Genomic DNA, 13,655 nt, shown 5'->3' with positions numbered 1-13,655 from the left:
CGTTTGCTTTTCCTCCAGTTGCTCCAAAGACCTTCCTCAAGACGTATGTGGGGGGGGGGCTGCCACTGGTGATCCTGTTCTTACTCCTACATGCTACACCAAATTGCAACATAGTGCAAAGGACAAGGTCACAGGTAACACTAAGCATTTCTTCTCTCAAACTCTTTCATTACTGTGACCTCACTTTTCCAGTTCTTCTTACAAGAACCCCAGACTTATTGGTGTCACTTACTGGGTAGTTTTGAGTGGAATGAAAGCCATTGAGAAAAGGCCTGTGTTCTGTCTGAGGATAATAACGTGTACCTGCCAAGTTCAGCAAGGTTTATTGGCTGTTTATGTAGTCCCACTCTTCATGACAATTGTATGGTAAGCCTGAGTTTGACATCAATGAATTGCAATCACTCTCTTGTCTCTCTTAGACCAGAGCAGCTCTGGGCCTTTCCAGAAAGGCCCCAAGAGACATGTATGCAGTAACTGAACAACATCCCAAGGGGTCACAGGCTGATGAAGCAAGCTCTGCCTCTTTCCAAAGCAAAGTCAATAGAGAGAGCTCAGCACTGCTAATGAGATTTTTACCTGGGGCCTTAAATCCAATCTCAGGCAGCATTTGGTATCATGAACTATACATACATGACTGAGACCATCTGAACAGGGCTACAAACTTTCATTAAGGATATGAGAAAGCATCTCTGTATTGTACTCATGTAAACACATTTCACCAAGACCCATTGTCACTCCAAATCACAGCCTAGACAAGTTTACAGAAGCAATGGGCTTCCACTCTTAAATCAAAATCACTGCCTTCATCATCCCTCAAGCTTTCTGACTAGCAGGGGAGTGGAGATATTTTACCAGAAACTAAGAGAAAAACCACAAGCCAAGTGTGGTTGCTGCACTAACAAATCTATTGTCTAAAAACATCTTAGATCAATTTTTCAGAGTTAAGAGGATGGTTTAGCAAGTAAAAGCCAAAGAGTTACTGAGTCACCCTCTCAATCAATTCTAAGAGCTGAAAGTACACACTATACAAATGCAAGTCCATATATATCACTTTTCCCCCACAAAACCAAGATAGGTGCCTGAAGGTGAAACAAATCTTCAAAACAAATCATTTGAAAAGAGACAACCTCACATAACATCTCTACACTACTGTGGTTTCCAAATTCATCAGTGTGGGCTTGAGTTTTTGCTAAGAGTGGGCTAATCTGCAAATAAATAAACAAAAATAAAATACTAAGATTCAATATGGGTCCATTAGTCAACAAGAGTGGGTACATTTTGCCAGGAAACACAGCTGGCCACATGAGCTTTGTCTACAGATTAGCATTCCCACATACCAAGGCTGGCTTCAAACTATTTCAATCAGGGTCTAGTTCTGCCTTCTCTAGAGACAACAATATCAGTAAGTCCATCCCTTGAGCAAACTAAACCTTTCTCTTCTCAAATTAGCAAACTATTTTCTGGAAAAGTTCTAAGGTGCTAAGAGAGGCCACTTCCCAAAGTGGAAGAACACAGCTAAGCAAGCCCTCACTCAGCCCTACAGATATGGGGGAAGGCAGAGGGACAGTTGTTGAAAGGCTCCCTGATTAGTGGGAGTGCCACTTGCCTCTCTAAAACCAATCATAGGTCATTCTCATCACTGGGAGCATCATCCTTATCCTAATCACAAGAAGTAACAGGCAGCTGGGTCACGACGGCTGGCTGATATTAACCATCCTGATGTGAAGTCAGAGGTACAAGCCATCAGTACCTTGGACCAACACCACCACCAAACACTCAAGAAAAGCGGTGGAGCAGGACGATAGGAGAACTTGCTTTGAACCCTCTAAGAGATCTGATCAGCTTTCGTCAGATATTTAATTGCAAGAACCTGCTCTTGAGTTTCCGTTTTTAGGGCACTTGAATCATCCTACAGAGGAGAGCATTTACGTTTTTTAAAGAAAGGCAACCAGATAAGCAAACAGTCAGGCGAGAAGAACAAGCACTTCACGTTGTATCTTTGAAGTCTCTTCCACCACACCCAACCTCTCTTAAGAGCGCACTTCCCGGACACGTTTTCTTTTTCTGATAAAAAATAATAAAATGAGCAATGAATGTGGGAAATGTACTTTTTCCATCCCCAGAAGCAGAACGCGTTTCTTGTAAATCATGAATTGCCACCTTCCACAGTTCCAGCCAGATGAATAGCCCACAAAAATCAAAAAGCCACTCGTTCCTGAGGTTTGGCTTACTTAGACAAACAAATCAGAAACATCCTGGGAACAAAGCTCCCTACGTCTTAAGATCCCTACTCAGACCAAAGCCAGTTTCTTTTGCCTCTACTGTAACTATAGAAATGAATGGCACGCCTGCATTCAAGTCAATAAAAGCCATTCTACGCTTTCCCAGCACTGCAGGTTTTCAAGTAAACACTACTGGCCTGCTAAATATTTAACATCCCATGCCCTTCAGTAAAAGAAAAAAAGAAGGATCGTTTCAAATACCTGTTCATGTCACATCAGATACGTCAGGACTTAGCAATACTATAGGACAGATAAATGACTCAGTTATACTTGAGGTGAGGAAGCTTTCTTGTGAAATTACCTAATGACCTCAAGACAATGAATGAATTAGACTCCGTGCAGCTTACATTTGTTCCAAACAATTCTGTCTCACCTCGGGATTTTTTTTTTTTAAATAATATATATATGTGTGTGTGTGTGTGTGTATAAATTTAATATACATATTTCTTTTTTTTAAAAAAACGTGGAGTGCCTTCAAGAACGCTTACAAATCAACAGCACAAATATCACCAAAAGAACAGCCCCCACTTTGTTAAAACCCTCTCACCAGTAGCATCTGTTTCATGTATATAAGCACAGAGTGCACGCTCTGCTACCCTCAGAAGCCCAAGGTGCTTCTATCCCTTTGTTAGATGACTCAGTCAACAACACCCAAAAAGGAGTGCCAGGCAGGCAGATTGGGCTGATGTGAAGGACCAAATCTCATCAGCACTTTTTTCCTTTGTAATCGCCTTTTATAAAGAAGATGAAAGTGCAGAAAGCTTGCAGTTTGGCTCCTCACAGCCAAAAAATAAGGACAACTTCAGCAGTAATAGATACATCCAGATGACAGCATATCCAGTACAGTCTCGGTCCAATTAGTCACTCACCTTAAACAGGTACCATTTCAACTTGACATAGCCTAATAGAAATTCAATCCTATTTCCACTCTCCATCATCGTATCAATAGTCTCAACTGCTACACAACGCATAGCCTCCTCTTTCTGTCATTTCTCAGCACAAGAAGCTATTTTTGTGGCCCCCAGGGACCACTTGCTGCACAGAGCAGTGACAAACCAAACGACCTGCTGGCCCTCCTTCAAAGCACTCTTAATTTTAACCACAAGATGAATTTCCCAGATCTTCCTCTCACAAAGGTGCATCTGGAATCAACAGAGTCAGACTGAAGCTGGAAATCAACCACTAAGACCCTATCTGCAATGATTTGGAGAGAGGATATAATCTACTCCAACATTGGCCCTGCAAGAGTGACAATTAGGAAAACCCCAGGAGAGATTTAAGGACAAGCCAAGCTTGTATGATACTACAGAACTTTATCAAGCACTCTCCCAGCACCCTCCAACACAGGTAGGACCAACACAGTTCATCTGTTTACTAGTCCTCCACAGAGGCTTGCCTTTAAATATGTACACAGCCCCTCCCCGCAACACTGTATGTCTTGCTTCTATGTTTTTCATCTCAAATAATCGCATCCTTTTGTCTGCCGTGCTCTTGATTCCTTCATTAATAGTGCATGACTCTTGTACAATGGAACACACACTGAGCAGCTAATCCCGGTTCAGTTTCTCTGGCTGGACAACAGCACAGGCCTGTGCTATCTACTGCCAGTCACTGCTCCTGCAGTGGGAGAGCATTTGCGCTCTGCTCTTCCCCATAGGGAAGCTCTTCCACAGACCCACACCTCTTCCAATCCCAACACCTCTTACCTGAGCAGACAACCAAAATGCACACAAAAGTGAGGTGGGGGGGGCAAACAATAGATTTATTTAGGTAGCACATAAATGATTCAGTTACCCTCAGTTCCTTTCCTACTGAGAGGGACTACGTGGTTCCTCTGCTTGTTGACTGCTGCTGTCTATTAGCTCAGTGCTCAGCAAGGACAGTCTGTCGTATTAAATCTCACTTCCTGAGAGACCAGTTGCAGTCAGCTCAGAGCCCATCTTTTTACTTGTGAAATGAGAACAGCCTTTCCCCAAACCTATAGCTTCATTCACTCGTAGGCTTTCATCAGCACTAAACTGACTGTACCTATTCTGGCAGCTCAGGAGGCAGGCAAGAAAAACAACAGGGAAAACATGAGATTTTTACAGAATTGAAATTCTTTCACATAAGGACAGTAAAAGAATAAAAGATGCTCTGTGAGAGAAACCATTCAGGTAACAATTTAATTGCTAAGTTGCACAAATTCTAACCCCTTCTATTTGAAGGGTAGCTACCAAATACACAGGCAACACAATCACACAGTGCACGACCCAAAACACATTATCATCACCCACAACAAAAGCACCACCAAAAGTAAGCGTGAGCAGCGGAACAGAAGGGAGACACCATCTCATAGCTCACAGGACCTTCACCAGTCTCACAGTATTGCTGTGCTATATCAGTTTCATCTCAAGCTTGATTTTGCCATCAGACACAGACAATAACCAACAAAATGTGTAATTAACATGTTTATTCAAACACAAGATACATTAAACCCTTCAAGAAACACATCACAGCTCAGCCTCAGCACGTTAGATTTTCCCATTTAGCTTGCCCACAAGACATACTTCGTCACAACAGCACAGTCAGACTAAATAGCTATGGCAGAGAATCATGTGTGATGCAAGAACAGGATAAGAGCAAAGACAACTAGGAGAACATATTGCTGGGATTACAGCCCAGTGTAGATCGTTCTGAAATTGACAAGAGGAGGAAGCTTTCTTCTCAAATAGAATACAAGTACACAGTATAATTAGTACACATTTCGCATTAATATTTATAATTATTAAAAATAGAAAAAAAAAAAAAAACATCAGTTTTGATTGGCTCTCTACAATACCTATAAGGTAAAGCCATAAACGGACTAACTCTGCTTAGGTGAAAAATGCTAAATCTCTAGACTAGAGCCCAATTCGGCAGACAACTCAGGCATGTGCTCAAGTTCTACTGACATTAGCAGGGCTTACAAACATTTAGGTATCACAACAAACAAAGAGAGGTTTCAACATGCATCAAGAGCTAAGTACATACTAATTATCTCAGTGAATCAGGATTGCAATCCTTAAAGTATGACATTATATACACTACATAAATCACAATATCTGTCCCTCAGTCTACTGTCTAGACAGAAGAAAACCCCTCTGCTGGGTACAAAACCACCCATTATACTGTCCCCTGAACGAGCATGGCTCATGTTTTATTAACAGCTCTAAGAGCATGAACACATCAATGCTAGGGACAATCCATCTCAACTGTTCTTTTTCTACCAGTACTGTATCAAAATTTCCTATGTGATTTAGAAGTTCAAGATCAGCGAATTCCTAATCTACTGATAGATGCTCCGAACTATACAAATGTACAACAACGCCAATACTTATATACAATTGTGCACAGGATACTGGAAATAAGCCACAAAGGCATATAAATAAAATTTCCACTTGAAAAAAAGTATTTCTCTTACACTTAATATTAAAGTGTTATCACAAACAAAAAACTTTGCAGTGATGTCACGTATCAGCCCTCTCCAAACAAGACTGACTATAGGATCATCCTTGTCCGTGAGTTAGTTTGCTGTAGCTATGAAATCCAGGTATCCATGCAAAGGTCCCACATACTTGGGAATGAAACATTCCCATTTGCTCAGAGGAATTTAATAATTGGTTTGTTAGGCTTTTATGGGTTTTTTTTGTGTGCTTCACCCCCCCACCCCCCCTCTCCCCAAACCTTACATAACCCACTATATGATAGTGAACAAAATACTTTTGTTTCATAGAAACAACTAACATTTGCCAACACCTGGCAAATGGTCTATTTACAGATACATTAGGACTGCCTGACTGACAGTGAGTGTACGGTTAACTCCAAGTAACATGGAGCTCAAAACAGCGACGCTCTCTGCTGAACTGTCTTCCCTTTTAGGATACGTCTTATCTAAACAAAAGAAAAAGACGAAACCATTAGCATGTATCATCCTAAAGAGAACCAACATAAAACAAACAAAAAAACAACACTAGAGGTCCAACTCAACTCTTTACAGGATAGATAATGGCATGATAAGAGGAAATGGTTTTTAAGTTGAAGGAAGGAAGATTTAGGTTGGATGTCAGGGGAAGTTCTTTACTATGGGAGTGGTGAGGTGCTGTAACAGGCTGCCTAGAGAAGCTGTGGATGCCCCATCCCTGGAGGTGTTCAAGGCCAGGTTGGATGGGGCCCTGGGCAGCCTGGTCTAGTATTAAATGTGGAGGTTGGTGGCTCTGCCTGTGGGGGGTGGGAGGGAAAGTTGGAGCTTCATGATCCTTGAAGTCCCTTCCAACCTGAGCCATTCTGTGTGATTCTGCAAACTCCGCATTCTTCATTTATCTGAGTCTAGCTTCCAAGTTCAGTTATACCAGGATGGATCCCATTGTACAAGACTTGAACCAACAGAATTACTCAGGTTATTAGCTTCTTAGCTCAAAAGCCATCTTTTTTGGTTACATATTTGTAGAACCGCTATTTCTTCATCTGTTATTTGGGCCTAAGAACTGCTATTCTCATTGCTTGCTGTAATTGCTAATGTGACCTTCTATCATACTGAGGTCAACACAATAAGGGAGATGATCTTCCATATGCTACACATCTATGGAGAAAATACTTCTAAATACTATTTTCATGGGGGGAAGAAAAGGCTTCTGAGATGGGGGGAAAAAACTACAGATTAAATCTGTATTTTCAGTTCTCTGCATATTAATCCTGATCCTAACAGGAAAAGATTCCTAAAGAAAAAAGCATCTGCTGGAACTTTTCCCTAGAAGGAACAAGTGCTCAGAACTTGGAAAACATTGAGAGAACTTTTGTGTTGGATAAGGATAAGGGCTAAGAGTTCGGGGTTTTTTAAGATGGGTTGCTTTAACCTATGTTTTTTTTTTTTTTACCTGTTCTCCTACAAGGCCATCAGGAACCAAGTGAACTGGCTGTTCGTTTTCCAAATTTCTGGCACTTGGATCAGCTCCCTTTCGCATTAGCAGGCGAACTGCATCCAACTGACTCACCCGATACTGCAGGCTGGCAGCCACATGCAGAGCTGTGTTGCCATTGTAAGCCTGGAAAAGACAAAGCAACACCATGGGAAAAAGAACAGCGAGGGGCATGAGTTGCAGTACAAGTCACAGTGACAGGGCGTACGCATCTTGGATTACATCTACCTACCTTTGCATTAACAAAAGAGAGGCAATTGGGCAGCTCTAAGAAGAGACGAATGAGCTCCAGATTCGCTTCCTCTGCTGCCAAATGTAAAGCAGAACGACCGCTCTTGCGATCCTACCAAAAAAGAAAACAAGGTTGAACAGAAGTACTTATAATACACTTCACTGAAAGTCAGCCTGGGCAGGAAGCAGTATCTGACAACAATTTACAGTTGAAGAGCAGTCTATCCTCAGCACCCTATTACTACAACACTCCAAACATATTCTTAAATTTAAGGCACGACCAATTTCGACTGGCACAGCATCATTCTTAATCCAGAAATTAAGACTGTCGCCTCCCTTTTCCCATGGTTCATTTGCATTGATAATACCTTGTTCTTAATAAATGCAACATTCTTATTCCACTTAGGTAAATTAAGCTGTAGGTTGCTCAGGAAGCTTTCAAATGAGTCTACTTCCTCTCTGTTAAGCAGGCTGAGATGGGGTGTAGACGAAAGGGGCACAATCTGCTTCCATACATTTTGGATCTGGCTTTTTGCACAAAAATTGCCCTACTTACTTTTGCTTCAACAGAAGCTCCCATTTGTATCAGAGTCTTAATGGTTTCCACCAGGCTCTTGTTTCTCAGCAGAAGTTCCTGAACCTCAGGGGAGTGAGGTGGCTGACAGTTCTGTAGTTCATGCAGCACAGCATTATGGGCCAGAACAGCGCAGTGCAGGGCTGTCAAACCTTAAGATGACAAATTCAACATTAACGAGTGAACATAATAAAGAATTCTTGACTGGCTGTTTGCTTCCACATTTCTAAGTAATAATGGCTACTACTCCTGAATAGATCAGGATCTGGGGCTGTTAGTCACTCTAAGTAACACATAAGAATCTCTGTTTAATATACTTCTTTAGAGAATGCGCTTCAGGAAGATCTATTGCATGGAAAATAGGTTCAGTTAAAACAGCTCTCTGGCACTAGAGATACTGCATTTTATATCCACCAATAAGCCACTGGCACTCACATTTTAAACAATAGCCTATTATCATCTATCCTTTCCATGCCAAACACGTCAATCATACATAAGAGAGAACAGGGAAAGATCTCAACAGGCAGAGGCTAGCCAAGCTTTTATCTGACGGATATGCCAACTGCAACGCAATTTCAATTCTAATTGTGAATTTGAACCTGGCAAAGATACAATCCATTTTATTGCTCTTCTCCCAGGATAACATTTACAACAGCAGCTATAAAACCCTGTATCACCCAGTAAGCCGTAGCTATAAACCCCAAACTACTCACCATCATAGTTTGTTGCCTCAAGGTCCACATATTGATTGCTTCCCATGGCTCCCTTTTGGATCGCCTACAAATGTGGGAACAGATATGCATTTAGGTCTACCCCAAACCACATACTGATTCCTCAAGCTTGTATACAGTCTTGCCTGCAACAAAGTTGCAGTCAGGAATAGTATTAAAGACTTATTTATTGTTTGCATATACTACACTACCTAATCACTCACTGGTGGGAATCTTACAGCAAGAGTCAACCTCACTTAAAACCGTTAACGTAGAGTCTAAGACATATCAAAATGCAGCGCAGAAGAAAGATAAGAAGAGGCACAGTATTTTTGTAGCCCTCCCAAACTGCTAATCCCAAGTTAAGAACTATGGATAGGGCAGAGCTATGTCTGCCTCATTCTCACCTGAAGGACCTGGGCATGCCCCTTCTCAGCACAAACATGCAACGGTGTTCTACCCCAGCAGTCTGTGGTGTTGACTTGAGCCCCCAGGCTAACCAAATCCTGCACAATGAGATGCTGGTTGGCAGCCACAGCAACCTGGAAAGCGCTCTGCAAACATTGAGAAGAAAATTTCAACTATTAGTCATCTGATCTCTAACAGGAAAGAGCAACTAAAACAAATAAAAAAGCCTAACTACCCGGTGTTATTTAAGCAGTGATTATGAATACCAGGAAGCCAGGACAAAAGTCGAGTGTATAGTGTTACCAGCTCAAGGTGATCCCAAGAAGTATTAATAGCTCAAGGTTAATATTAGTATGCAGACTAAATCTCGGTGTTAATATTAAATAAGTGTTTCACCACATTTTCCTCGGGGTCCAGACATCAGAGCACTCAGGTGCACAAAGCGGGTGGGAAGAGTTTGAAAACCTCACCTGGCCATTGTGCTCTTTAATATCCAACATATGCAGAGCAGCCATTTTCCTTGCAAGGACGTAGGAGAGAGCTCGTCGGCCCTGGGCAACAGCAATGTGAAGGAAGCTGCGGAAAGAGGGAAAACAATTAGATAACCACACTGACTAGGGCTCAAGTCATCAAGCGATTCCAAACGTACATTGTGGGAAGGGCTTTACACTGTCAGCTTCAGACTTCATCTGAGTGACTAAGATGGATACTCAGGCACCTTCCTCCCAAGGCAACTTAAAGCATCTAAAGTAGAATCTTTTTTCCTCTCAATTTACCAGATAATAATCTAATAAATACCTGAAATGAGATGATACAACTATCTTATCTACTTACTATGCTGCAACTGCGTGCATCACAGCCCATCAGCAAGACCACAACTGGTGAAACCACTGCACTCGTGACACAAGCAACAGTAACAAACAGCTTCCACTAAAACTCAGTGGTCCACCAAAACCTGAACAGAAGTGTTCTCCAACCTTTTACTTCAGAAACAGTGAGATAAGGGCTACTCACGTGTCTCCATCCGAGTCTTTCGCGAGGAACTGGTCTTGAGAGATGTTAGCCAATTTGTTTTCCTCCTGCTCCACTTGCCACTGGAAAAACGACTTGCCCAGCTGCGTTGTGTTTCTGGCAACACTTTGGGGTGGTAGAGAGACATTCAAAGTGGCCAAAGAGACACTGCGTTCAAGACCACCGCAGACATTACTGGGAGCCAGGCTGAAGTTCTGAGCATGAGGGCTGACGTTAGCCTGTGGGTGGGCGCTGGTCAAGGACTGGAGGGGAGCAGAGATGTTCTCTGAGCCTTCAGAGTCATTCAGGAGGGAGGAGAAACTTTGCGACGGGCAATATTGCAGTTCATGGCTCTCGTAGGCATGCTGGTGGTAGCCTGGAGACTGGTCACTGGCAGAAAACGGCCTGTACTCCAGAGATGCATCCGAAGTGTAGTTCTGTGACAAATCCTGGCTCTGCGAGGAAGGAAACTGGTAATGCTGAGGCGGATCGAGCATATTCTGAGAGGTGTGATCTTGGAATGCTTGGTACTTCTGGGGTGGGGAAAAAGCCTGCGTTCCAGGACTGTCGTGGTATTGCTCGCCAGGTGAGTTGTGGCTGGAGACACCATGCAACCAGCTAACCTGCACTGTATTCAGGGAAACAGGGCTGGACTCGTTCTTAATGTTTATGATGTTCTGAAGCAGATCAGAACTGCTGTCATGCTTTGGTTCATTTTTATGCGTTTCTTCCACGTTATCCATTGAGGTCGGGGTCTGGGGAGGTGTCTGTCAGAAGAAGAAGCAAAACAAGCCCCACAGAGTCAGAAGTCTTGTTTTAAGACATCATTTCTGGTTACAGAAAAACAGGCAGAGAAAAGAAGAGAATTCTACTTCAAGCTTACCAGGAGGTGTGGGTGAATATTAACTTGGCGTTTGAAAGGAGGTCCATCAGAAAGGAGCTCAGAAGCCTTTCTTTTGCCACCCTGGCCTAGAATGCTCTTCAACTCTGCTAAAATAAATAAATATCTCAATAAATAAACGCATTTAAAACCCTCTTAGAGACTGCTCTTACAATCTATTCTTAAAATACTATTGCAGGGTATTTAGAAACGTTCAGGTGTTTGTTTTTTCTTACCTGTGTAGGGTTCGTAGTTCACCAGTCCTCCTTGTGCCTTTTGAGGGGGGGGGGGGGGTGGAAAGAAAAACAACCAACAAAAACAGGTTATTTGATCGTTATCGTGCTATTCCAAAGAAAACAAAACAAACAAAAGCAGAGCTTTGCTTCTATAAGCACTGAATGTGTCTTAGAATAATCCTAGCACAGGGCAGTCAAACCCTAATTTAATTGTTTTCAATTGAGGTTAGGAAACATAAAGAGTTTTATGCAATTTAAATGAATACCAAGTGTGTTTTTTTTAATGAAGGCTTTTTTAATAAGCTATTTGTTACAACACCACAGAACTCATGAAAACGTAGAGGAAGACAACATTTCCCCAGTGAGGTCTCAAGATTTTGCTTCTCTCTTTAACGTAAATAAGGCTTCCCATTTTCTCTGTTTCTCTGTCTGAGGTGCCCCCCCACCCCGCAGGAGCTGTCGCACCCATCTCCTCCCAGCTCAGTCCTTCCACAGCATGCATTGAAAAGGAAGAATCATAACTCCATCCATAACAGATAACACCAGAAATGCGACAACTGCTTTATCGTGTGTCTTCCTTCACCAACCTCAGTTCTGGTTAAACCCCATCGTATCAGCCCTGACAAACGCTCATTACCTTGTTTTCGTCCGCAGCGGGGCCCGAGGACATCTGCTTACTGCTCCTGAAGTGCAGCAGGAGCTCCTTCACCGAGTTCTTCACGCGGACCCCCTGGAACGGCCCTCTGTGCTGTTTTCCTCCCCCCATGTGCTGCTCTGCTGTCGAGAGAGCACAAGGAAGACGGAGCTTAAGCCGCGGGGTCGGCATTCACAGAATCACAGAATGACCCGGGTTGGAAGGCACCTCAAGGATCATGTAGTTCCAACCCCCCTGCCTGGCAGGGCCACCAAACATACACCTTTACTAGATCAGGTTGCCCAGGGCCCCGTCCAACCTGGCCTTGAACACCTCCAAGGACGGGGCATCCACAACCTCCCTGGGCAGCCTGTTCCAGGACCTAACCACTCTCCTAGTGAAGAACTTCCCCCTAACATCCAACCTAAATCTTCCCTCTTTCAACTTAAAATCATTTCCCCGTATCCTGCTATTGTCAGCCCTTTCGAAGAGCGGCATTCACGAAAGCAGACGAGCCCGTGGGAAGCCACCCGAAGTCGCAGCCGAGAGTCTCCTCCAGCTTCACCGGCCCAGCGCCCGCAGACGAAAGGTCGGGAAAGAACCCGAGCGCGGAACCGCGGCCGCCTCCACGTCCCCTCCCCGCAGCCCCGGCCCCGCCGTACCTTGCAGCGCGGGGCGGGCGCCTCCCCGGCCGTCCCTCCGGCCGCCGCCGCGGCTGCTCACCGAGAGGTCCGAGTCGGAGCCCGGCGAGCCCGGGGCGGAGTGAGCCGGCGAGCAGCTGCCCTCGCTGGAGTGGGGCGAGGCGCCGTAGAAGTAGGCGAGGTTGATGGGGCTGCTGAGCGCCCCGCCGTCGCCGTCGGGCGCTGCGTCCCGGCTGCTGTCCACGATCATGGCGGTGCCGCGGGGCGGCGGGCGGCGGAGAACGGCGAGCGGCGGCGAGGAGACGGGAACGTCCAGGGCTGAGCGAGCGACGCGGACACGGGGTCTGACGGGCGGCGGCAACAGCGCCGAGCTTATAGCGGCTCCGCCCCGACGGCAGAGGCGGACCCGGGCACGGGCGGAGCCGCGCTTCCCGTAAGGGCGGCGGGGGGAGGCGGGACGCGGCCGCGCCCGGGACGGGGCTGGGGCACGCAGCCAGGCAGAGTCACCCCGCAGCGGCTGCCCAGCGGGGAGCAGGCACGAAAGCCGCCTTGTTTTCGTGCTGCGGTGGAGGCGGAGCGCAGCAGAGCGCGGAGGTGAAGCTGCGTGGTGCCTGTACTAAGCACAAGCGCAATCTCGCACTCGCTTTTAACATCAACCGCACCGGTCGGTTAACTGTATTCGCAGGGCACACCTGTCCCATTTCTGCCTCTCCAAAAGGTGTTTCTGCTGCCTCAGCTGTTCCCGTGCTCACCGTCGCACGAACCCGTGTTTGTCCGCAGCAGGTTGTGATTAGGATGTTGTTAGCGCTGCGGCTGCCCCGAAAATATGCAGTAAAACACCACTGTATTTCTGAAGTATATTATGCAAATTGGAGGTCTGTAATTTAGGTTATTATATGTGTTTTAATTGTGCTAAAAAAAAAAAAAAAAACATGGGGCAGGTGCAATGTGAAATTATATTAATCAGCTGTGAGGAGGCAGGAGGGAATTGCTTTGTATTATTCAAACGTTTTGTCCCCTGTTGAGTGAGGAAAGGGTTTCACTTGGCAGCATCTACAATGTCCCACTGCAAAAACTCTGCTCTTAAAGATCCCTGACCTCTAGGACACAC

General features: G+C 44.8%; 1 protein-coding gene across 3 annotated transcripts; it reads right to left on the bottom strand.

The window, feature by feature from the left end:
* Positions 1-4,717: 4,717 nt before the first annotated feature.
* Positions 4,718-12,907, bottom strand: NFKBIZ (NFKB inhibitor zeta). Of its 3 annotated transcripts, none has more exons than XM_015877405.2 (12): positions 12,566-12,907; positions 11,907-12,046; positions 11,270-11,306; positions 11,037-11,143; positions 10,157-10,920; positions 9,613-9,718; positions 9,142-9,288; positions 8,738-8,801; positions 8,007-8,176; positions 7,452-7,562; positions 7,178-7,345; positions 4,718-6,194 (listed from the first exon to the last, which is right to left on the bottom strand). In XM_015877405.2, the coding sequence occupies exons 1-12, from the start codon at positions 12,792-12,794 to the stop codon at positions 6,141-6,143; spliced, it is 2,097 nt and encodes a 698-aa protein (XP_015732891.1). In that variant the 5' UTR covers positions 12,795-12,907; the 3' UTR covers positions 4,718-6,140. The 3 variants fall into 3 exon arrangements, with proteins under 3 accessions (XP_015732891.1, XP_015732910.1, XP_015732900.1); XM_015877424.2 differs by having other exon boundaries at positions 11,037-11,140; XM_015877414.2 differs by having other exon boundaries at positions 11,907-12,043.
* Between the last annotated feature and the right edge of the window lie 748 nt (positions 12,908-13,655).

Source organism: Coturnix japonica, chromosome 1 (genome assembly GCF_001577835.2).
Source record: "Coturnix japonica isolate 7356 chromosome 1, Coturnix japonica 2.1, whole genome shotgun sequence".
Taxonomy (NCBI): Eukaryota; Metazoa; Chordata; class Aves; order Galliformes; family Phasianidae; genus Coturnix; species Coturnix japonica.
This window is presented reverse-complemented; position numbering and strand designations above follow the sequence as displayed.

Excerpts from the sequence above, each read along its gene's own strand:
- NFKBIZ (XM_015877405.2), bottom strand. The coding sequence starts at position 12,794 with ATGATCGTGGACAGCAGCCGGGACGCAGCGCCCGACGGCGACGGCGGG. Across the intron at positions 9,289-9,612 it reads TTAAAGAGCACAATGGCCAG|AGCGCTTTCCAGGTTGCTGT; the intron begins GTGAGGTTTTCA and ends CAATGTTTGCAG. Across the intron at positions 8,177-8,737 it reads TGAGGCAACAAACTATGATG|GTTTGACAGCCCTGCACTGC; the intron begins GTGAGTAGTTTG and ends TGTCATCTTAAG.